Source organism: Dunckerocampus dactyliophorus, chromosome 16 (genome assembly GCF_027744805.1).
Source record: "Dunckerocampus dactyliophorus isolate RoL2022-P2 chromosome 16, RoL_Ddac_1.1, whole genome shotgun sequence".
In the NCBI taxonomy this organism is placed as follows: domain Eukaryota; kingdom Metazoa; phylum Chordata; class Actinopteri; order Syngnathiformes; family Syngnathidae; genus Dunckerocampus; species Dunckerocampus dactyliophorus.
In genome coordinates, this window is record NC_072834.1 from 14,934,061 (window position 1) to 14,957,496 (window position 23,436).

A 23,436-nucleotide genomic window follows, 5' to 3' on the forward strand; every position below is an offset into this window, starting at 1 on the left:
AACGCATTGAATGAGAAGGTGTGTACAAACATTTGGCCTGTACTGTAGTACACATAATAAGACACCATGAGACATAAATAAGACATAATATAGAGTCTCACACAACATAAATACCCCTTGTGTGCGGTTTGGCCAGTCAGTGGCCGGGATACTGAACGGCGGGCTCTGACTGGTTTGGACTCATCTATCAGCTAATAGTGTGCCTTGCATGAAGCCAACAAATTCAAGAGTTTTCAAGAGTTGTATTGTCATATGCGCAGCAAAACAGGTAGTTATACTACGCAATGACATTCTTAAATAACCATAGTCACACCTGAAAACTACGAAATGTTGTTTCTGCTCCAAGTTTTTTTAGTCAGAATCGATGCCTCTGTTTACTTTGGTCCGACTGGGCTCCGTCAGATAGGCGTACCCAGGCCTTTGTCTTTGAATGCATAAGTTCAGTATGTCTTCTGAATGCCTTATATTTGTATTGTATGTAATTTAGCCATTTTTATGCTTGAAAATGCTTAATTTAGGCCAAAAATACATACGATTTGCTTAAATATGCATATTTTTGATTAACAATAACCATATAAAAAATAAAAACTTACTAAAAAAATGTAAACTTTCAGTAACCTTCAGTTTGTTTCATATATTGTGCATCACATAAGGCTTATATGATTTACTCCTGAAAGTGGCCACTTTTGCATGTTTTTCATACAAGATAATCATTTTAACATACAGTCAAACCTGTCTTAGCGGCCACCTTTATAGAACGGCCACCTGCCTATAGCGGCCACTGAAAAATCCCCCGCAGCAAATTTACATGTTATAGACCCTGTGTATAGCAGTCACCTGTCTAACGCAGCCAGCGGCCACCCATTTTGTCTCTCTTGGTCAATATCTGACTGCATATAGCTGCCAAATTACCAACTCAAGTAGAAGCTTCATGCATGAAAAAGTTTTGTTTTTCAATCAATGAAGCCGTCGTGTGTAGACTTTAATTACTGAGTCCTCGCTCAGTCACAATCATTTACAAGATCCACACAAACTGTCAGTTGTTCCACATAAAAAAGCCGTCTTCTTTTGAGCTTGCTATTTCCTGGTCAAACATGTAACTTTTGCACCAAAACATTCCCGCAAATTAGGCTGGGAACAGGACGTGCTCCCAGCGACGCTACAATAAAAAAAAAACATACGCTAGCATGCATGCGGCAGCGGGAGCAAAACTGAGTTGGGTTGTACTTAATTGAAGTATTTTAGAATGTACTCACGTTATTTTTGATCAATCCTCATCCACAAATCCATCAAAGTCCTCATCTTCTGTATTCGACACAAACAAAGCTGTCTTCCTTTCCGTTCGCTACTAGTCTGTTAACTTGTCAGTGTTATTCAGCTCCGAAGCAAAGAAGGAAACTTCTCCTGTTGCTTCTGCCAACTTTATTTATTGAACGCGGCCACCAGACAGCAGCTCAGAACACACACACATCTCTCAGCATCGTCTCTCCTTCCTGCTTGCCCACAAGGCAAAGGTTAAACAAGCCCCACTACATAGCTGTCCAGCCAATGCCTGTAAGAAATGACACCGTTTATTTCCTGGTGTGCACTGGTCAATACTGTAATGCCGCTTGTTGTGGGGAAGGAGAGACTCACTTCGCCAATGCACTTTAATGGCTTTATTAACAGCGGAGAACACTGCAGGACTTTACATCCACGCCAACATAAACACACTTCCCAACTCTCTCAAAACTCACAGCTAGCACTGAGCCTAGCTCTCCTGCTCGGGACGCCCACCGTCACTTCCCGTCACTTCCTGATGAACTAAAGCTGTAATGACACTCTGCCGTATAAAAAGTAAAATATTAAAAACAAGCATAAGACATTACTAGCACAGCTTTGTTCTGTGGGTCGTGGATATATTCTATCAGTTATTATTAAGCCTCTAGCTTCCTTTTAGTAAGTAAAAACCTTGGCTATGATTTCACTACATTGTCATGTAGACCTACAAAGTACACTTGGAAGAACAAGAGGTGAATAAATGTATTGCAACTGATGTGAAACTGATGAGAGGTAGGATTAAATAAGCTTTGCTTCTTCCTACTCCTTTTTGGACATGCAAAATTGTGAATTGTACTATGTGATGTGCTACTGTTTGACTCATATGCATGTTCAGGATGAATTAAAACCATGATCCATGAACCATGATAATAACAAGCCTAGTAGTGCTGTACAACTTTTATCCGCAGTCCGCAGTGCCCTCTACTGGTCAACATTATTATTATTTTTTTCCCTTTTTTTCTTTTTTTTCCTCTACTGGTCAACATTCAAACTGGACGCCAACCTGTCTATAGAGGCCACCTGTCTATAGCGGCCACTTTTGCAGACTCCCTCTAGTGGCCGCTATAGACAAGTTTGACTGTATATTGTTTTGAGTACCCAGGATCTTAAACCTGGTTTCACTGTCTGATGCGTTGCATACAAATTTCAAATAAAAGAGATGCAAACTTATAAGATTAATATATATCTTTTCCATATGGGTATGATTTTTAAATGAATATACCTGCATTTGGAAAAAAATAGTGAGGGAAGGCATTCGAACACAACATCCACATCTTAGATTTGTGTTATTAGCAAAAATAAGTGTAATATCTAATAATATATCAATAATCAATTCATTTTATTTTTACAGTGCGCCGAGAGCTAAAAAAAATGAACTGTAGACCGAAAATGGTCCTGTGGCCGCACACTGGACTCCCTTGACTTACGCAGTGAAGTGTCCCAAAACACCCAATCCACATCGTGACAGTTTTCAGTTGCCCCTCGTTGAGATGCCAGGCGCACCCTTTGGTATGAGACGCTGCCGTCTGCTGATTGGTCATTGTAATTGTCCTTTTGCCTTCATTTGTGCTTCAGTGAATGAATTAAATGGCACGAAGAACTAACTGATGCACTGACCAGCTTTCTGATGGAAGCCGTACTGCACCGTGATGAACTGAACTAAACAGAACTGTGCCGCTTGGTGGAAACGTGACCAGATTGAAAAACATGAGTCAGTTTTCAAGCGTGTTTTTTGCACCTTGTTAAGATGATGATTGCCATTCAAAAAGCCATTAAAAAGGAAAGGAAAGACCAGTGTTTTTGCTCAAGACATGATTTGAAAAAACAGAGTTTTTTGGGTTTGGCCCCGGAGTGTTTTCACACTGCAGTGCTAATGCATTTGACTCGGGTGCTGTAATATGTAGATGCTGGCTAACCTAAAAGGAGAAGATTGACTAACTGATTGGCCACGCTCCTCCAAAGTTCCTCTCCTTAGAAATAGTCCTGTTTCATCACAACAACTTCAGAAACAAAAGCAGAAGAACTTCTGTTGCGTTCTCCAATCAGCAGCATGCATCTGCTGCAAGAACCAGCAGGGGCTTGGCGTTGTCCCCGATCAGCGCAGGTACGCAGCGGGTCGAGTGGTAGCCGCAGGCTAGCGGGCCTGCGGCACCAAAGAGAAGTTTGATATTTAAGAGCTCAGGCGGCATTGCGGCTAATGAGAGCCTGAAGCGGCAGAGGCGGGCAAAGCTGCTGGCACACACTTGTAATTACCTGGCCCTGGTTGGGTGGGGGCCTGGGGGAGGGATATAGCGGGTCGGGAATGGAGTCCAAAACAGCTGGGATCACTGTGCTTAAGTGGGAAGAGGGTTTGGAACGTCACTTGGTTCCCAGGCTACACTTTTTCTTGGTGGACAAAGCTTTTTGTGTGATTTTGTTGTCAGCACATTCAACTATGTAAAGAACAAAGTATTTCATGAGAATACTTCATTCATTCACATTTAGGATGTGTTATTTTAGTGTATATATATGTAGTATATATACTGTATGTGTATCATTTACTGGTGACCAGTCCAGGGTGTACCCCAAAAGTCAGCTGGGATAGGCCCCAGCTCTCCTGTGACCCTAAAGAGGACAAGCCATATAAAAAATGAATTAATATCTTTGGAAAATTTCAAGAGACTACTGTCCATCATACAGTACGGGTCAAAAGTTTGGACCCACCTTGTCATTGAATAGCATGAGCAAGTGTCTCCAAACTTTTGACTGCCACTGCAGAGCAAGAACCCTCTTGGTTTTAAACAATGCCTCCAGATTACAGACTGCAGACCAGGTGGTTCTTGTTTTACATCAGGGGTGTCCAAACATTTTTCCATTGAAGGCCGCATATGGAAAAATGGGGGCCACTTGAATACATTTTGTGCATTAAAGATGCTAAAACTAATCCAATGTAGGTCACTACATGCTAAGCTATCCATCCATTCATCCATTTTCTATGCCGCTTCTCCTCATTAGGGTCGCGGGGGCATGCTGGAGCCTATCCCAGCTCACTTCGGGCGACAGTCGGGGTACACCCTGGACTGGTCGCCAGCCAATCGCAGGGCACATATAGACAAACATCTAAAAAAAACATATTAGCTTTGTGTTATAGCTGTAATATCTAATAATATAATCCATTTATTTAATTTTTACAATATGCCGAGGACCAATGAAAAACAAACTGCAGGCCGAAAATGGCCCCCAGGACGCACTCACTTTTGACACCCTTGTTTTATGATAAAAGTGGCACCTCAGTTTTTGTCATCATTTGTCAGAGAAGGTCAGACGAAAACCAAAACGTACAAAAACCGAGGCAATTTTTCCCATAGGAAATAATATTAATCCAATTTATCTGTTCCTGACAACCAGAAATATGAACAAAAAATACATTGTATAGGCAATAAATATCGTTTTACAAGCAGAAATGTGAAATGATTCCCGTACATCCTGGCGAGATTGAATTCATTCGGGTTTCTCGCCTTCTTTCGCAAAGTGCTGGCACTTGCCCCATGGCGAGTTATTTAGCAGTCGCACTCAAAATGAAAACGGAGGCAAATTTGTGGTGAATCATGCAATAACTGGTGTGTACAAAAACCAATGTTTGACTGTATGTCAGAAAGTTCTTCATACTTTCGGGTGTTTTTCTGCTCTATGTTTTCCTGGTTAGCGCTGGAAGACTAATGAGGACGCTCGTGTTTCATCACAGCTGGTGTGCAATGTGACTCTTCTGTAGTCTTCAAAAGGTTGTTTTATATGTTTTATATGTTTTTTTTTTCTCCATGAGAGCGGCTCATAGGCTTCACATGCTGATTGCCGTCTCGCCTTCCGAGCGAGAGCCAATGATTCATGCGTGCCAACACTGCAAGGTTAATAATAATGCATGACAGAAACCTCTCTCACCTTTAAAATCTAGTATATTTTCGAAAACAGTTTAATCCTGCTCTCTCGGAGTTCCTCGACGAAGTGCTAATCTCTTTGCAGGCATTTGTGGAATTCAAATGGCGAGTCTTAAGGAACGACAAAAGGGGGGATGACGTTAGTTTCTTTCAGCGTGTCAGTGAGTGACAATGACATGCTGGAACATGCACGCGCAACAGCAGAACATTTTAATCCTTTAAATGCCCTTAAAAAAAAAAAACACAGTGTTTACCTGTTTGGCGACACACATCCATCTTTAAATCCCTCACTTCTCTGTGCGAATGCTGAGAGATGAGCGTTTAAACTAACAGTATTATACAGCAAATCCAAAACTATGAAAACTCACAATGATTGAACATCACGTGTGGATGAAGGGTGGCAGTCATTGGCTTTGTTATTAGTGCTGAGAGATGAGCACTTACAAAGGCTAATGCATGCAAATTAACATGTTTTTGTGCTTATTGTCAGTACTGCTGTCGTGTGTCAGAACCAATGGACACAGTTGTGATTGTCGAGAGACACAAATGCTACTATGCACGTCAGAAAATGTTCTTCCCATTGTTTTTGGTGCATCAAAGACATCCTAATGTTGTTGTTTGTCGAAAATTGATGTTTCTTATGAGAGTGTTAATGCCAGTCAGGCCTATTGTGGCATTTCACATGTGATTATTGTAGGTGTCTTCAGATATGTGGTTCTGTACATGACTAAGGATGTGTCTACGCATCTACGCTGTGTTGCAAATTATTATGCAAATAGGATTTTAGGATCATAAACATACATTTTTTTGTTTTTCAATTAAATTCATGGATGGCACTGTGTTTTGGGGCTATTTGGATTACTGATTTCGGACCATTTCGGGCAATTTGTTTGCCAGGTGAGCCCAATTAAAAGAAATCTATTTAAAAACTGTTATGTAATGTTCCACATTATGAAACATGTCACAGATTCCAAGCAATGTGGGAAAGAAAAAGGATCTCTGCTGACAGAAAAGCGTCAAATATTGCCTTGGACAAGGCATGAAAACATTCAATAATTCACAAAAACTTTCTTACGGTGAAGAAATGCATGGCTGATTCAGATGACAGCCGGGATTGTGCTGATAAAAGGCATAATGAGGAAGGTTTCTGCCAGACAAATTTAGCAAATCAAGAGAGCACCTGCTAAAAAGCCATTACAAAGCAGCAAAAACCTATTTGAAGCTGCTGGTGCCTCTGAAGTCCAATGAAACCCAAGGTGTAGGATCCTCCAACAGCTTGCAGTTATACATAAACCTACTATTTGGCCACCACTAACCAATACTCACAAGCAGATACGGTTGCAGTGGGCCAACAAATACATGAAGATTAATATTCAAACAATCCTGTTTACTGATGAGGGCCGTGCAAACTTTGGTGGTCCGGATGGATGAAGTAGAGTATGGCCAGCATATCTCAACAAGAGGGTGGCTGAGTCATGCTTTAGGTCGGAATCATTGGGAGAGAGCTGTTAGGCCCTTTATGGTCATTGAAGGTGTGAAAATGACCTCAGCAAAGTATGTAGAGTTTCTGACTGACCGCTTTCTTCCAATAGTACAATATGAAGAACCGTACCTTCTGTAGCAAAATGACCTTCATGCATGACAATGCAGCATCTCATGATGCAAAGAACACCTACCTATCTGTCATTGGCTGTTATTGGCATAAAAGGAGAGAATCTCAAGTTTTTTTCCCCTGAACTCAACCCAATTGAGAACCTATGGAGCGTCGTCAAGCAAAAAATCTATGACGGTGGGAGGCGGATCACAACAAAACAGCAGCTGTGGGAGGCTATTCTGACATCTTGCAAAGAAATTCAAGCAGACGCTCAAAAAACTCACAAGTTGAATGTAAGAATTGTGAAGGTTATATCAAAGAAGGGCTCTCATGTTAACATGCAACTTGGCCTGTTAAAATGTTCATGATTGAAATAGCTTTTGACCTCCTTCTGCTGCAAATTCAACAAATGACCATTTTCGGTTCTTGACAACCAGTGAAATGCTTTGAAACTCTGTTGTGCATACTAATGTGAAACAGTGCATTTTAAGTTTTTATTTTTGAAAAAAAATACCGTTATCATTTTGAGGTTTGTTCAATAACATTCAAATTGTACTCTTAAGGTTGATGACTTGAAAATGATGATGACTGTAATTTATATTGACTATTTAGCAAAACCAGAGAAAAATATCATTTGCATAATAATTTGGAACACAGTGTATGGTATGGCTGTTTTATTCTTTCTCATTACGGTATTTTTATTCATTTTTACCCTGTTATTGTTTGTTTTAATCTGTTGTGAAGCACCTTGGCATGTTGTAAGGTGCTACACTGTACAAATACACTTTGATTACATGTAGTGTATATTGCGTGTACCGGGAGGCAACCATACTACTTTTATGTGGAGATGCTCAATAATGGCTTTCTTACCCATATCCAATATGCCAATATCCAATATGCCAACATCCAATATGCCAATATCCAATATGCCAATATCCAATATGCCAACATCCAATATGCCAATATGCCAATATCCAATATGCCAATATCCAATATCCAATATGCCAATATGCCAATATCCCACATCCAATATCCAATATGCCAATATCCCATACCCAATATGCCAATATCCCTTATCCAATATCCCATATCCAATATCCCATATGCCAATATCCCATATCCAATATGCCAATATCCCATATCCAATATGCCAATATCCAATATGCCAATATCCAATATGCCAATATGCCAATATCCCACATCCAATATCCAATATGCCAATATCCCATACCCAATATGCCAATATCCCATATCCAATATGCCAATATCCCTTATCCAATATCCCATATGCCAATATCCCATATGCCAATATCCCATATCCAATATGCCAATATCCCATATCCAATATGCCAATATCCAATATGCCAATATCCAATATGCCAATATGCCAATATCCCACATCCAATATCCAATATGCCAATATGCCAATATCCCACATCCAATATCCAATATGCCAATATCCCATACCCAATATGCCAATATCCCATATCCAATATGCCAATATCCCTTATCCAATATCCCATATGCCAATATCCCATATGCCAATATCCCATATCCAATATGCCAATATCCAATATGCCAATATCCAATATGCCAATATGCCAATATCCCACATCCAATATCCAATATGCCAATATCCCATACCCAATATGCCAATATCCCATATCCAATATGCCAATATCCCTTATCCAATATCCAATATGCCAATATCCCATATCCAATATCCCATATCCCATGTCCAATATGCCAATATCCCATATCCAATATGCCAATATCCCATATCCCATATCCAATATGCCAATATCCCATATCCAATATCCAATATCCCATATCCAATATGCCAATATCCCATATCCAATATCCCATATCCAATATCCCATATCCAATATGCCAATATCCAATATCCCATATCCAATACCCCATATCCAATATGCCAATATCCCATATCTAATATCCAATATCCCATATCCAATATGCCAATATCCCGTATCCAATATGTCAATATTGTCCAGCACTTCATTACCGATACCGATATAGGCAGCAGTTCTTCCCTCAAACTAATGTGGTGTAAATGAACACATGATACTTTGTTTACTGTAATGCCACTGGATGCATTTCACAAATAAACACTGTGCAAAATAAGACAAATAAAGTAATATGCAATGCAAAAAAGTGCCATGGTTACTTTTAAAATTTTGTCTCAACAAAATAGTCATTTTTAAATTGTCATGAAACTCTACTAATACAGCCAGTGTAATTATAAACTGAGCTTGTTCAACATGTCTCCCGTTGCTTATTATTTAGCTGCAGGTATGCTAGCTGCGTGTGCCTGCGAGTGATTCTTCCTCAGGTGTGATATTAGATTCGAATTATTAAAGGAAGACGCCTTACTACCCTCTCGCAGCGCTTTACAATTGTTGCACAATGAATGCGGACATACTGAGCTACCAATCTTGTTGATGTGTGCAGCACAACGTCATCACTTGCGCTCCAGAATCATTATTGACAGAAAAACCAATACCGATATGAACCGGTATCTGATTTTCGGGCTGATAATATCGGGCGACCGATATTATGGGACAGCCATCCTTTTATGCATCAAAAAATATCTCTAAATAATAGTTTCTTGGGGGAAGGCCAAGTGTTCCCTTTCACCACAAAAGAGGGTTTTCAAGCTCTGGCTTCTCCTTGGCACTATGGCTAGCCATGACTCCCGCTAAGCAAAAGCCTGGCTGCACTTGTCATCTATACTCTTCTCCTCATGTCGGGATGTTGAATATTTTAACGTTTTGTGAGGATGTTTTTTTTGTTGTATTGATTTAGCCGTCACTGCACCGCTTTTTTATTATCTTTGTAAAGGCAGACTTTTTGCTTTTTGCATGTACCTAATAAAGTGTCCAGTTAGGGTGCATATCAAACCATGGTGGTCTTAAAACGTTTCCCATGTTACATAAGCAAAAACTACATCTTACATACGCACACACACAAAGACGTTGCATGTAAGTGGCAGCAATAATTCATATTTGCCTACTATTTCATTTGAGGTGCATCTTTCATTTATATTTCATCACGTTAGTGTGACAAAGTTATAGCTCATTTGCATATTTCCTCCTCCCGTCCATGCCACAAAATATAAAGAAAAAAAAGAGCATCACACTGAAGGGAGTCTTTACATTTCGGAAGGCTCTTAATAAAAACCGTAAATCTGCTCGAGGAAACATTGGGGAAGCATATAGTGAAGCTCTTTTATTGCGCCCAATGAGGAGCATCTTGTTCTAGCAAACGATCACGAAATGTATTAAGGCGCTAAGAGCTAACAGTGCATGCAAAAATCTAACCAGCGCCTTTAGCTGTTACTGCTCACGCACACGTGCACCTGAGGGAACTTCCTTGTCCCTGTGAGCGACGCTTACGGTGCTGCCAGACATCAGTGGAAACGCCTCGCTAGAACTTTCTGCAGGCTGGTTGGCTTCAGCTTGTTCTGCCTGGCACGTGTTGGCTCTTACAACAGAAGCAGGAAGTGTTGCCTTAGTCAGTAAATGTGTGTGTGTGTGTGTGTGTGTGTGTGTGTGTGTGTGTGATGTATATCTGTGTCTGTGGAGTATGTTGTGTAGTGCCCCTGAGCTACCTCCCATAATTACCACCCTAAAACCTGCACACGTCGTGATATCAGCGTAGTTGCTACTAGTATATCACTGATGGTTCTTTGTAATTGCTGTGTGCTCCACTATGATGGCCTAAATGTGGATTAGAGATGAGTGACATGGCCTAAAATCCAAATCGCGATATATCATGACATACTGCAGCCTCTTGCGATGGTGAACCTCTTGAACAGTATAGTTTTTAATAACGAATGTGCATGGTTTCGTAAACATTGAAGGCAATTTTGAATTTTTGACGGACTGAGCGTGTGTTTTCAAGAAAAACGTAGTCTTACTAATGTACGCATTGACACAATTCAGTCATGAGCAAACCTTACGTCTGTTACATTTTGGACTTTGCACATCACTGACTTGACATTGACATTGATTTAGAGACTTCAGCGAAGCTAAGGTTATGTAAACATCGGCGAGTAATCCCTCAGAGAGATAACAGTATCCCTTCATCCATAGTTTTTCGCCGTTAATTTGTTCCAAACCTATATTTTTGTAGTTATGGCATTGAAAACCTGTTTACGATCTTCTAAATATGTTTTTTTCTAACATTATTAGAGCCATCTAGACATGAAATAACACCCATATAGTCACCTTTACATTTGTATTACCCAGTATAGTAGACATAATCAGAGAAAATAAACCATGCAGGGGAGCAGGGGAGCAGAATCGATGGCGAACAGGAAGTGCCATGGGGGGTTCTAAGTTGAGTTTTAGCTTGTTGTGGGCTATGCCCGCAATAGTAACCCATGTTATTATTATGATTATTGTTATTATGTTATTATTATCGTGCATGTTGTGAGATAATTTAAACCTGCAATGAAAGCCGGTTGTTAAGAGTCTGGTGCTTCGGTGGTGGTCTCATCGAACAGTTACTGACACCTAGTGGCCAATGCTGAATACAACACTCACAAGTTGGTGGTCAGACTGTATTTGTATTTTAGTTAATTTACCCTTTTTTATGATGGAAAATGCTTAATTTGGGAAAAAATATGTAGATTTTGCTGAAATATGCATATTTTCTGACTAATAATAGACTTAATAACCACGAAACAGCAATCATTTATTAATTAAGTTTTGAGAAACCGCAATTGAGTGAGGGCGCGGTGCTCGAACCGCGACGTAGCGAGGGATGACTGGAGTACACCAAATAGCCACTCAGCCCTTTATAATATGGATTATATAATTAATACAGAGTCATAATTTAGTTCGTCTCATAACCTTTATATTGCTCTTTCAGGGCGTTCTTAATGTATCTGAATACTGTCTTTCACACTTTCACTGTGACCGTGACTGCAGTCACCGATGATAACGCAACCTAACAAATGTGTCTTTCTCACGTCACGTGGTCCTCTTGATACTTTTGTTTCAATTACTCGTCAGCTTTGCTCACAGAGAAATGCATAATAATTGAGTTGAAAATAAAAGGCTTGTGGTGCGTTTACAGAGTCGATCCTTGGAGAGAGTGTAAAAGTGTGTTTTAATGCGACTGAGGCGCATTTCAAAGCCACGGCTGCTTTTGTTCACTCAGCACATGCTTCAAATCTCACCCTTCTGAAGGAGCTCGCTGATGCCTTTTTGTTTCTTTTTGAGGTCACGCACACGCACGCGCACGCACACGCACACACGCAAGCTTTAGGTAGCCTATAGCTGCATTTTGCATCATGAGGATGAAAGTCAAGGTTGCAGTAAAGTTTGAGTCTGCGTGTGTGCGTGGACTATATTTGCTCAGCGTGACCACAGATTGGCCTGCAGGCTTTAAACGACAACACATAAGTTGTGATAATATTCTCCATTATGCGTTCCGCTTCTGCCGCGCTCCAAAATGTATTGAACTTTTCACCTCATGACAACACTTTTATTTTCCTTTTTGTACACTGAATTATTAATGGTGGCCAACCACGAATAGGCGTGGACCACCACAAATAGATTTGGCGCGGCCTGTTCGCCCTCACTAATAAACACATTATAATGGGACCGTCTGTGAATGTAGCTCGTCATTCCAACTCCGTACAGAAGATGGCGTCATATCTCTGCTTCTTAACACACCGCACATGCACCTGGTGTGCCAGAGAATAAGAAGACGTAGCAGGAGGGATCAGTATTTCCAATTTATCGACTTGTTGCTATATTTTGAGAGTATTCAGACCCCTCCAAGGTCAAAGGTTGTTTTTATTATCATTCTAACATGGTACATGACAAACAAAATTAGGTGCTCAGGTTTTTTAATATAAATATAAATAAATAAAAATGATAATAAAAAATACTCTGAAAGAGCAGACGTCCGCCAAGCGCCGTAGTTCCCCCCCATATTGATATTCACACCAAAATAATAATCCTACATTTTTTTGGATCAGTCTTTGATATTTTGTAGAACCTGTTGGAAATTTGTCTTGTATTTTTTTTTTCAAAGTGCTTTGACCATTTTTTGTGCTGTTATATGCACAAATGCAGAAAATGGTCCTATCTTGTCATGTTATAGAAACCTTAAAAAAAATTCCCGGATCCAGATGGTGATCCGGATCACCCCCAAAATGTAATCAGTTCTTCCGTATCCTGTTTCTGACAATTCCTGAAAATTCCATCCATATCCGTTTCGAACTTTTGAAGTTATTTTGATCACAAACAGATAAACATAACCTTATTTTATATATCATTTTTTACAAAACCAAAAGAAATAAATATATATTTTAAATAGCAGCATTATGCACAATTATACACAACACAAAATGAAGATTAAAAACATAAAATAAGCATAAAACATAAGCATAAAATCGTCTGTCGTGCAGTCAACAAGTGCACTGTTCATCAGATCTTTCTACCCACCCACTCTCCATACTCTTTTCCAAAAGACAACACAACTTTTTGGGTTTTTTGCGGATACTGACCTGAAAGCACACATCGCTCTTCTCAGCGAGCAGCGGGTGCTACTGTGGGCCCCTCCCCCGTGTAAAAGCACTCACGGGCGGCTCCATCTTGTTTGTGACATAAAAAAACACATAAAGAAATGACAGAAGAAAGTCATTTGTTTTAATTTACATTTCTTTTACTAACTTTTTACTCTGCCACAATCTTATTCGTCTCTCCCACAGCGTCCATTACGATTCCATGCACATGCGTCATGGCAAATTATGCAAATTAGACTATGAAGCCCACCCTCCACCACCACAAATATACTTGAGGTCCTGTTATGCTGTCTTTCTGCAACCCCTCCAAAAGGTCAAGGGTGCGTTTGTGTTGTACAGAATAAAAACATGTAGCTAAAACATGAATTATTGATTGTGCTTCAAAAATTAATATGTTTGCTCTTTCTCCCACTCAGAAGTAATTCTAACTTTCCTGCGCCTATAAGTCACATGATATATGTCTGACCACTTTGTCAGGTACACAGTGCAATTAAATCCAATAGAAAAAAATCTGAATACGGAAGATAATAATAATGCTCAGCATCTTTTTTTTCAGGTGGGAACAAGCTGAAGGGGCAGCACTTCCGTCTCGATTGGGCCTGGATCTCCTTGGAGAAGGACTATTACGTGGTGGACGAGGAGGACAAGTTCCTGGAGGTGGTGCTGAGGCGGAGGGGCTACCTTGGCGAGACCTCCTTCGTTGGTGAGCGATCACATGATCTCATTAGGACCTTTTTCAATCTGTGTTAATGATGTTGCTTTTTTGACATTTACGCCTCACATTTTTAATTTGTTCCGTTTGGCTAATCAGTGACCTCCCTCAGTAGCTCCTAATGAACTCTGGCTTTTATGTTAATGAGCGCATGACAGCAGGCTAACACACCACAGTGGGTGACTATGGAAAACCAGCATTGGTGTTATTTTTTTAGTGCTATTACTGTACAGTTGAAGCATTTCCCACAGGAAGCCATGTAAATAGTCCTAAAAACCTGTCCTAAAACCTTCATTAACCTTTATTAAGCATACAGGCAATGTTTTAGGTCACATTTTAACATTCTTACCTGTCACACAAGTGTAAAAAGAAGTGAAGCATTGTAAACCCAATACGACATCTGTTTGATGAGGACATGTACGATAGGGGAGTGTCTCTGTGTAAACGTCACATAGGATGTGGTAGGACGATAAGACACAAACGAGGTTGCAGCTCAACACAAGTACACGCTTTGAAGGATGAAAGAGACGCCATCTTGGCATGTGAATCCATGTCTTCACGCACAGGTGTGTGCTTACTTGATCACCGTTCACGCAAGGGTGATGCAACGCGGTGCAAAAAGAAACGTCTAATAGCTCTCGTAGCTCGTTTTTGACTGAACCTAAACAAAGGCCTCGTGATCAAACAGACAACACCATGGCAGTGTCTCAATTGGCGCACTTCTGTACTTATACTTAGGCTTTTGAGTGCATACTGTATGTGCGTTCACGCTGAGAAGTAAGGCAAAGATCAGTACGCTGTCAGTACACGGATGCAAATATAAGACATTCAAAAGACACATTCAAAGATGTTAAAATTATGAAATATATTATGTATGCTGATGTTGAAATTAAGTGTAGTATTCTACACTGGTCACTAGTCAGTAATGTTACTAACTAATGTTACTAATTGTGAAAATATTCCATTTCTAAACTAGAGAAGCACTCGGATAGTTCCCCACCTATTGTGGTTCACACCAAAATAATAATAAACATTTTTTTGGATCAGTCTTGGATATTTTGTAGAACCTGTTGGAAACTTGTCCTGTATTTTTTTTTTCCAAGTGCTCTGACCATTTTTTGTGGAGTTACATGCACAAATGTCAAAAATGGCCCTATCTCGCAATGTTAAGCAATCCTTTAAAAAAAATCCTCGATCCAAACAGTGATCCGGATCACCTCCAAAACTAAATCAGTTCTTCCATATTCGATTTCCGACAATTCCTGAAAATTGTATCCAAATCCATTCAGAACTTTTCACGTTATTCTGAACGCAAACGAGCAAACAAACAAATAAAATGCAGGCAAAAACATAACATCCGTGCTGCGCTTGCACTTTGCGCTGCACTTGGCAGCGGAGGTGAATGCGATGAAGACGCTCGCGGTGATGCCGCTCTTCTGCCGCGGCCATCTTGTTTACGAACGTGTTCCACAGCGGATGAAGATGCGAGCGTCTTCATCACACACACAGGAATGCACAGGCGACAGTGCGCAGGGATACGGCGGGAGACAAATACAACGCCGAGCTGATGTTTTTGAGGAGGCATTTTTGTGATGCAGATGTATTACTCTTTTGAACGCATGTCGTTTTGAGAAGCCAAACTTTTTACTTTAATGGCCCCACCGACTAACCGGAACTACGCTCCTCGTCACGGATCTCCGACCAGAAAGGGACTCACGGGACCAATTGGGGGGTAGGTCGCTGTCGGTGCAGTACACTGCTGATGGATTGTCACACAGCTCCATGTCAAAAAATCCGAACTATCCCTTTAAAGTGTTTCCCGTGCAGCGCTCCCATCGAGCGTGTGCATGTGCGTGCTCGCAATCAGGCAGAAATGTGACCTTAGAGGACAATTTACATCCTGGTGGTGCTCAACGTAACGAGCACAATGCATCACCCAGGATGGATCCTTTTCATCTTGCCCAGTGCCGTACCGTCCGCCTGATTTACTCGCTCTCATAAGGAGGCGGAACCTCCTACAGGACTCCGCTGAAGTTGCCAAAATCAAGCTGGATCCACTTTGGAAGGAAGGATGGAAGAAAAGAAGGTGCCATTGTTCCATAAGTGTTCTGGCTCTTAATAACTTTCATGTGTCACTCTAGGTAGGAGATAGTCCACTCTGTGGACGCTTCATTAGGAACACCATGGCATGAGATCCAATCCAACAGTTCTGTTCAAGGCAGCAGGTGTACCTAATAAACTGGCCAGTGGGCTTCATTGATGTAAAACGCTGACAAGTCCTCCTTTATCTCTTCTCTGATTGTGCCCTCAACACTTGAACGCATCGCTAATAGGCCTGCTTGTCACACTTGTGCATGCGTGCACGGTTCGTAATCATAATTTTCCATAATTCCACATCACCACGTTTGATGTCGGCCGTCTTGCTGCCGTGTGCTGAAAAGAAGGTGCATGCTTCTCCGTCTTTGAATCTTCTTAAAAGGACTCAGTGACAAATAAATCTGACATATTCTCAAAGCTCTGACAGGGATCACAGAAGAACTGTTCCCAAGACTTCTAATCCGCTCTCCATGCGTTCCATCTCCTCATCGTCTCTTCTGCTTGTCAGGGATCGGCACTCAGGACGGCAGCGCCAAGAAGGACGAGGACTACAGGGGGAAGTCCCAGAGGCAGGTCCAGTTCAATCCGGGCCAGACCAGCGCCACCTGGCGGGTTCGCATCCTGACGGACGGCAAATATGAACAGGCCGAGACGTTCCAGATTCTGCTGTCCGAGCCGGTCATGGGGGTGCTGGAGTTCCCTGCCACAGCCACAGTGGAGATCCTGGATCCCGGCGATGGTGAGTAGACATCATGCGAAAATCTAAATACAACATTGTCCACCTTGCCCACTTTAAATTGTTTTTTGGTCTTAATTAAAGCAAGAAACTATTGATTTGACTGACTAAAGATTTCCGACAAACTACAGACTGACCGAGTGAAATGCTGGCCGAGTTAAATGCTAACCAAACATAAACGAGGTGAGCTCTCTAAATTAAAGCTAACTGATGAAAAGCTTAAAGAATTAAAGCTATCAGAATTAAAAGTCAGTTTTGGTATAAATTAACAGAGGTAAAAGCTATCTGGTTAAGTGGAGTAGAATACTAAAAGGGGTGAAAGCTAACTGAAGTAATCACTAACCGAGATAATAGCGACGCAAGATCAAAGCTACAGGTGCTAAACACTAATTGAGATAAAAAGCTAGACAAATTTAGTTAAAAGTTAAACGCTAAATATGCCAAAAACTAATTGAGGTAAAAGCTAACTGGGGTGAAACCTAACTGAGGTAAAATCTACGCTAGATAAAACTAGCCAAGTTGAATGCTCACTGGGGTGAAAGCTAACTGAAGTAACTGCTAACTGTGGTAAAAGCTACGTGAGAGCAAAGCTAAATGGGCTAAAAACTAACTGAGATAAAAAGATAGACGTATTTAGTTAAAAGCTAAATGTGCTAAAAGCTAATTGAGATAAAAGCTAACCGGGGTGGAAGATGATGAGTTTAAACAAACAAATTTCTGATAGCAATGGTAAATGATAATTGAGGTAAAATCTATGCTAGATTAAACTAGTTGCTCACCGAGGTGAAAACTAACTGAAGTGACCGCTAACCGAGGTAGAAGCTACGCAAGATCAAAGCTAAATTTGCTAAAAAAGTAAGTGAGATAAAACGTTAGACAAGTTTAACACTGATCAGGGTGAAAGTGACAGGAAATAAAAGCAAAAAAAAGTAGCCAAGATAACAACTAACAGTGCTAAAAGCTAACTGAGATAAAAACTAACCTGGGTGAAAGCTAATTGAGGTCAAATCTGCGCGAGATGAAAGTTAAACAAGTTTTATCGAGTGTAGATTCAACCTCAATTACCATTTACCTTTGCTGTAATTGAGGTTGAATCTACACTCGATAAAACTCAAATGCTAACCAAGGTAAAAGCTACGTGAGATCAAAGCTAAGCGTGCTAAGACCTCATTGAGATTAAAACTAACTAGTTAGCCCCTCAAGCGCCAAAGTTGCAAAATTACAACAAGCAACAAAGCTGAATTTAACATGCATAGTGGGAATGTAAAAAAAAAAACGCGGAAATAGCCTACGCGGTACGAGTATGCAATGACCTGGATGAATGAGAATATTCACAGGCATAATAGATACCTTATATCTGAAGAAAACTCTGGCGCGGAAAGGGTTAAAGCTATATGTGATAAAAGGTGTATAAATGAAAGATAAGGAGAAACACAAACCGGGGTGAAAAAAAAGTAGCCAAGGTGAAAGCAAACATTTTCTTGGGACTGATGAGTGCTAGCACTCGCTTTGACGTTGCTGACATTTACACGGAGAATTCCCAGTCGGGCCTCGGGCTCTGGTGTTTGTCAGCACGGTAAAAAAACAACATCACCCTTTATCTCACATCTGTTGTGTGCATCTTGTCAGCGCAACACACAGCGGACAACACCAACAAAATCTTTTGTTGCCTCTTCGTATTTATATTTTTTTCCATTCCGGGACGATTCACCGACTCCAGTTTGTCCCCCGTCAACATGGCCATTGTGAAACGACTAGACGTTAGCGGCTGCACTTTCTGAAGTTCACACATTTGTCAGCCTCTAATAAACGTAATTGTAGTCTGCCATAGATTGTCTGCCAGCGAGTCTGCCGTCATCACTAATGGAAGATTCTGGAGCGTCTTCCTGCTTTAATGTTGCAACGTTTTAAGACACGAGTGCAATAAATAGACTTCCACGCTCCTGACATCTGCTCCCTCTCAATGTCTTCTCATGTCGTCAGTGTGTCCTCCTCCCCTGTGACTTCATTACAGCGTCAGGGGTCTGGTTTGTTGTCTCTCGTCTCTGAAGATTGTCTAATGTGACAGAGATCTACCACTCTCTGATGATGCTGCCGATGAGACGTCTTTCCCTCAGGACCCGCAGAGAGGACGGATAAGCCTCGTCCAAAACAAAACACCACACGAGCCAACTCTCTTGGTCTTTGCTAGCTTATACTGGATATTGTATTCATTCAGAGGGAGCGCCCTCTGGTCCTGCTCTGATGATTCGTAACGAGGTCTTGGAGCATGGCGTTCTGGCGTCTAATTACGCCACGCTTTCCTGCAGCCCAACTTTGACTACTTCCTGTCAAAGGATACATGCTCTCAGTCTGCGTGAAGGCGGCTAGCTGACGCCGGCAGCAGTGTTCTTGTGGAAGAAAGAAAAATGGCACTTTGATAGACTTTCTGACTTTTACTTTTTACTTTCAATTTCTCCAACTACACTGTACTAAACTACACGGGCACCGAGTTGCTACGGGAAGTGAAAAGTGAAGAAAATGTGGCATTTTTCCTCTCTAACGAGTAGACTTTGTCCAAATTGGGAATTTTGTCAATTTTTTAGGTGACCTTGACGAGGTTCTTTCACACCAAACTCCTCCAAGCATGCCTTCACGGACCTTGCTTTGTGTACTGGGAACAGGAAGTGTTCCCACGCAGTTGGAAGCTATACCAACTGGGACGATTCAGGGACAACTCAGGACTCTATCTAGCCTAACAATGAGTGTTTGTGGACAAGCTGAACCCTAAAACCTTCTGCTCTTTGTTTTCTTTGCCTTCCGCCAGAGTCCACCGTCTTCTTCCCAGAGCCACTCTTACCCGTGGAGGAGGACGTCGGCCGCCTGTCCATCCCGGTGCATCGCAGCGGAGACGTCAGCGAGGAGCTCCTGGTGGTCTGCTACACTCAACAAGGTGCGGAAGACGGGACACTGAACGCTTCATATGGCTCGTTATACTATATATACTCACCCACACTCACTGCAGGGGGTGTTAATTCACGTTAACAAACAAAGGCAGCCATCGATTAATGGCTAGCGACACCATCCATTATTAAAATGTACAGGTTAATTACAACACAGAATGACATAATACATTATAATGACACAGTGTAAAAGTTTCTCATGCAGGACAAATGTTTCTCATGGTCGTAGATGAGAATGTGTCTACAAACTTTTGATTGGTACTGTTTTTGGCCGACCCACAAACGTCTTGTTTCTTTTAATAATAGCACAAAATTAAAAACAGACCAAACGCAGCCCTGTTTGTAGTGAAATATAATCTTTTTGTTAATGTTTTTGAGATGCTTTTGCACACACAATACAAAATATGTGACCGTGTGCTCTTTTATTTTTCATTCCAACATAAGACGTTTGATGGTGTGATTTCACAACGCTGTCAACCCTGAATAGAAGATTTAAAAGCAGCAATTTAATAGAAAAAGCACAGCTTTAATGAAATGTTAATATATTCGCGTTAATGGCTCTTTTTGAAGTCTGGAAGCCCACTCTCTCTCACACACGCACACACACACACACACACACATGGAAAAACCATCAATACTGAACCCGGTTCTGTCAGCCCTGTCAAAATTATCAAAACATGTCTCCTCCTCCTACCTAAAAAGCCCAAAGAACCCATGGATGGGGGGGCAGTGTATGTTCCTTCTGTCATTTGCTATTAAAAGCAGCAGAAAGGTCAACATGTCTCAAAGGGTGTATCAGCAAAGCATTTCATGAATGCATCGCTCATTATGGGTGACATTTTATTTCTTAGCTAGATGCGCTAGACCTCATCATGACACAACCAGCATCTAATTAGCAATGTGGAATTTCAATTACCGTTAATGCTATCCTCTTCTTAAAAGGTTCCGCCACTGGGACAGTCCCAACCACTGTCCTATCCTACTCGGACTACATCTCCCGGCCGGAGGAGCACAGCAGCATGCTGCGCTTTGACAAGGGCGAGCGGGAGAAGTCGTGTCGTGTGGCGGTCATCGACGACTCGCTGTACGAGGGCGAGGAGAGCTTCAACGTCAGCCTCTCCATGCCTATGGGGGGCCGCCTGGGCCTGCACTACCCCTCGGCGAGAGTCACCATCTTGGAGGATAAAGACGACGGTAAGTACTACCTTCTTCCCTCTGTTGTATTTCTGATGTGTGATCATAAAATTAACAGACACAAAGGGGGAAAGGGGAGTTTCAAAGAGAAATGTGTCAATTTGCAGCTTCATTTGCCACCAAAGGTGTGAAATGTGTAAGCTTTCAGCATCCAACGCAGACACAGGATGTCCAATTCTTGTCTCGTTGCTGTCATCCAGTTGTTAATTAGACAACGCTCTCCTCAGGAGTCCAGTGGGATCCTGCTGTCTTTTTTTCATGTTGCAGCATCGTATAGAAAAGAATGACAAAGATGTGTTTTGGGGGCAAAAAAAAGCCTGCGGGGAAACACTGTGTTCCCAGCTATAGGTGCGCCTCATTGTTACTGCACCCACTTAAATAAGTCATAAAACACATCTCCACTCCATCAGTGCAGCAGTAGTACAAAAGAAGTTTAAAAACAGTGGGAATCAAAAGTTTAGAGCATGATAAAGTATCCCCTTACTGCATATTGTATATGCAAATAGTACATGTGCAAATGTGCATCAATCAGCACAAACATGACAATGGTCACCTGCTTTAAAAACATACCCAATCAAAAGCCTAGAGACACTTTTTCATGCTGTTGAATGAGAGCGTGTCCCCATACGTTTGACTGATACTATATGCAAATACAGTACATGTGCAATTGTGTGTCAGCCAGCACAAACATTAAAATCATCAACTGCGTTAAAAAAAGAGAAGTGCCGATCTAAAGTTTCTCATGTTGTTGAATGAGGAGGTGTCCCCTTACTTTAGAACGATACTGCAACTGCAGATACAGTTCATGTGCAATTGTTCATCAGTCAGTACAAAAATGAAAATGGTCACCTGATTGCACAACGAGAGCTAAAAGCAGCCCTGATACAAAGATGGCCACACATAGTAATTAACGCTTATTGTCTTCACACACACACTTCAAACTAGCCGACGTGACCCCCCCACAGGGCAGACAGGAAGCGTGTGTCGCTCCTCACTCACCTCTTGTAGTTGGTAAGTGCAGACGTGTGAATTAGCGCTCAGGCTGCGGACTGTGCAGGTATGCGACAACATGTGGGCAGGATTGGGACAGGAACAGGAATCTTCAAAAAAGACTTTAGAGTGCGTCTGTGGGAATTTTATGTCCATTTGTAAGGTCAAAGGTCACCATTGTTGGACCTGTTTTGGTTCTTCCGCACAAAACCCCTGCAAGCATGCCTTTATGGAGCTTTGTTGATGTTCTGGTAAGATGAAAGTGCTGCCACAAAGTTGGAAGCAGACAATTACTCCTAAATGTTTTTTGGAAGGAAGGAATTACAGTATAAGGTCCAGTCCAGGGGTGTCCAAAGTGCAGCCTGGGGGACATATTTGATTACAGCTCGTTTATATTGACCCCCAGCAGATTGGAAAAGTTAAATGAATTGATTAGGAGATATATCATTAGTAGGGCTGTCTATTGATTAAAATATTTCATCGCGATTAATCACATTTGGACAATAATTAACTGATAATTAATCACATTTAATCGCAGATAGAAATTAGTTTTTATCTATAATAAGGGGAAATCTCTTTGTGATAAACAATTCGATACGCAACTACAACAATAACTACATCAAATTTAATGCAAAGGGATATACATTTTGGAAATATGGGACATTATTTAAAAATATATAAGTTAGAAAGCATTTTTAAAAATTATTTTTTATTTTACTATTAGCATATTAGTTCTTAACCACGCCCACAAAGGTTCAGCAAATGCAAAATGTGAGACCTCTCAAACTGAGATGTCTCACTCTGACACAAACATGTTTTTTTGATTACAGTGTCAGCTCAAAGTAAGATTTCTTCATGATACTGGTTTTAAATTCTCGTATGCCAAGGAACCACTGTACCACTGTAATACCTGCACTGCTCCCAGTGCAGGCGACATAATCCGTGATAACTTAAATCACAGCAATAGTACATACAAATAACTTTGGTCTTGTTGCAGGAGCCATCTGCCAGGGCTTTGAAGGTAAATTTACCAATCAAAATAACCTTTTCTTTGTTCATTTCTGCTCAATATTTGCTCCCGCGTTTAGCTATAGTCACCGGTGCTTCCTCAAACTACGGTGTAGGCAGAGGGTCAAACAGGACGTGCGCACGTTAAAGGAAACTTCCGTTAACTTTCACAGCGCTGATTAAAAGCACTGATTATTAGATATTACACAAATTTGCTTTGTCAACTATAACACAGAGTTAAGATAGTTTTGCATATACTGACCGACTGGATTCCTTTTAGCATCTTTATCGCGCGTGGTGTATCAAAGTGGCCCGCCACATCCTCTATTTTTCTGTATGCATCCCTCACTGGAAAAAGTTTGTCCTCTCG

At 41.2% G+C, this 23,436-nt stretch overlaps 1 protein-coding gene across 1 annotated transcript in view; it reads left to right on the forward strand.

Annotated features, from left to right (window-relative positions):
• The window catches only part of frem2a (FRAS1 related extracellular matrix 2a), a 51,967-nt gene that overhangs the window by 11,522 nt on the left and 17,009 nt on the right, over positions 1–23,436 (forward strand). Inside the window, exons 3-6 of the mRNA XM_054754557.1 lie at positions 13,944–14,090; positions 16,705–16,935; positions 19,739–19,864; positions 20,817–21,068. Of these exons, the coding sequence (XP_054610532.1) occupies positions 13,944–14,090; positions 16,705–16,935; positions 19,739–19,864; positions 20,817–21,068 (756 nt within the window). The remainder of the gene's footprint in view (positions 1–13,943; positions 14,091–16,704; positions 16,936–19,738; positions 19,865–20,816; positions 21,069–23,436) is intronic.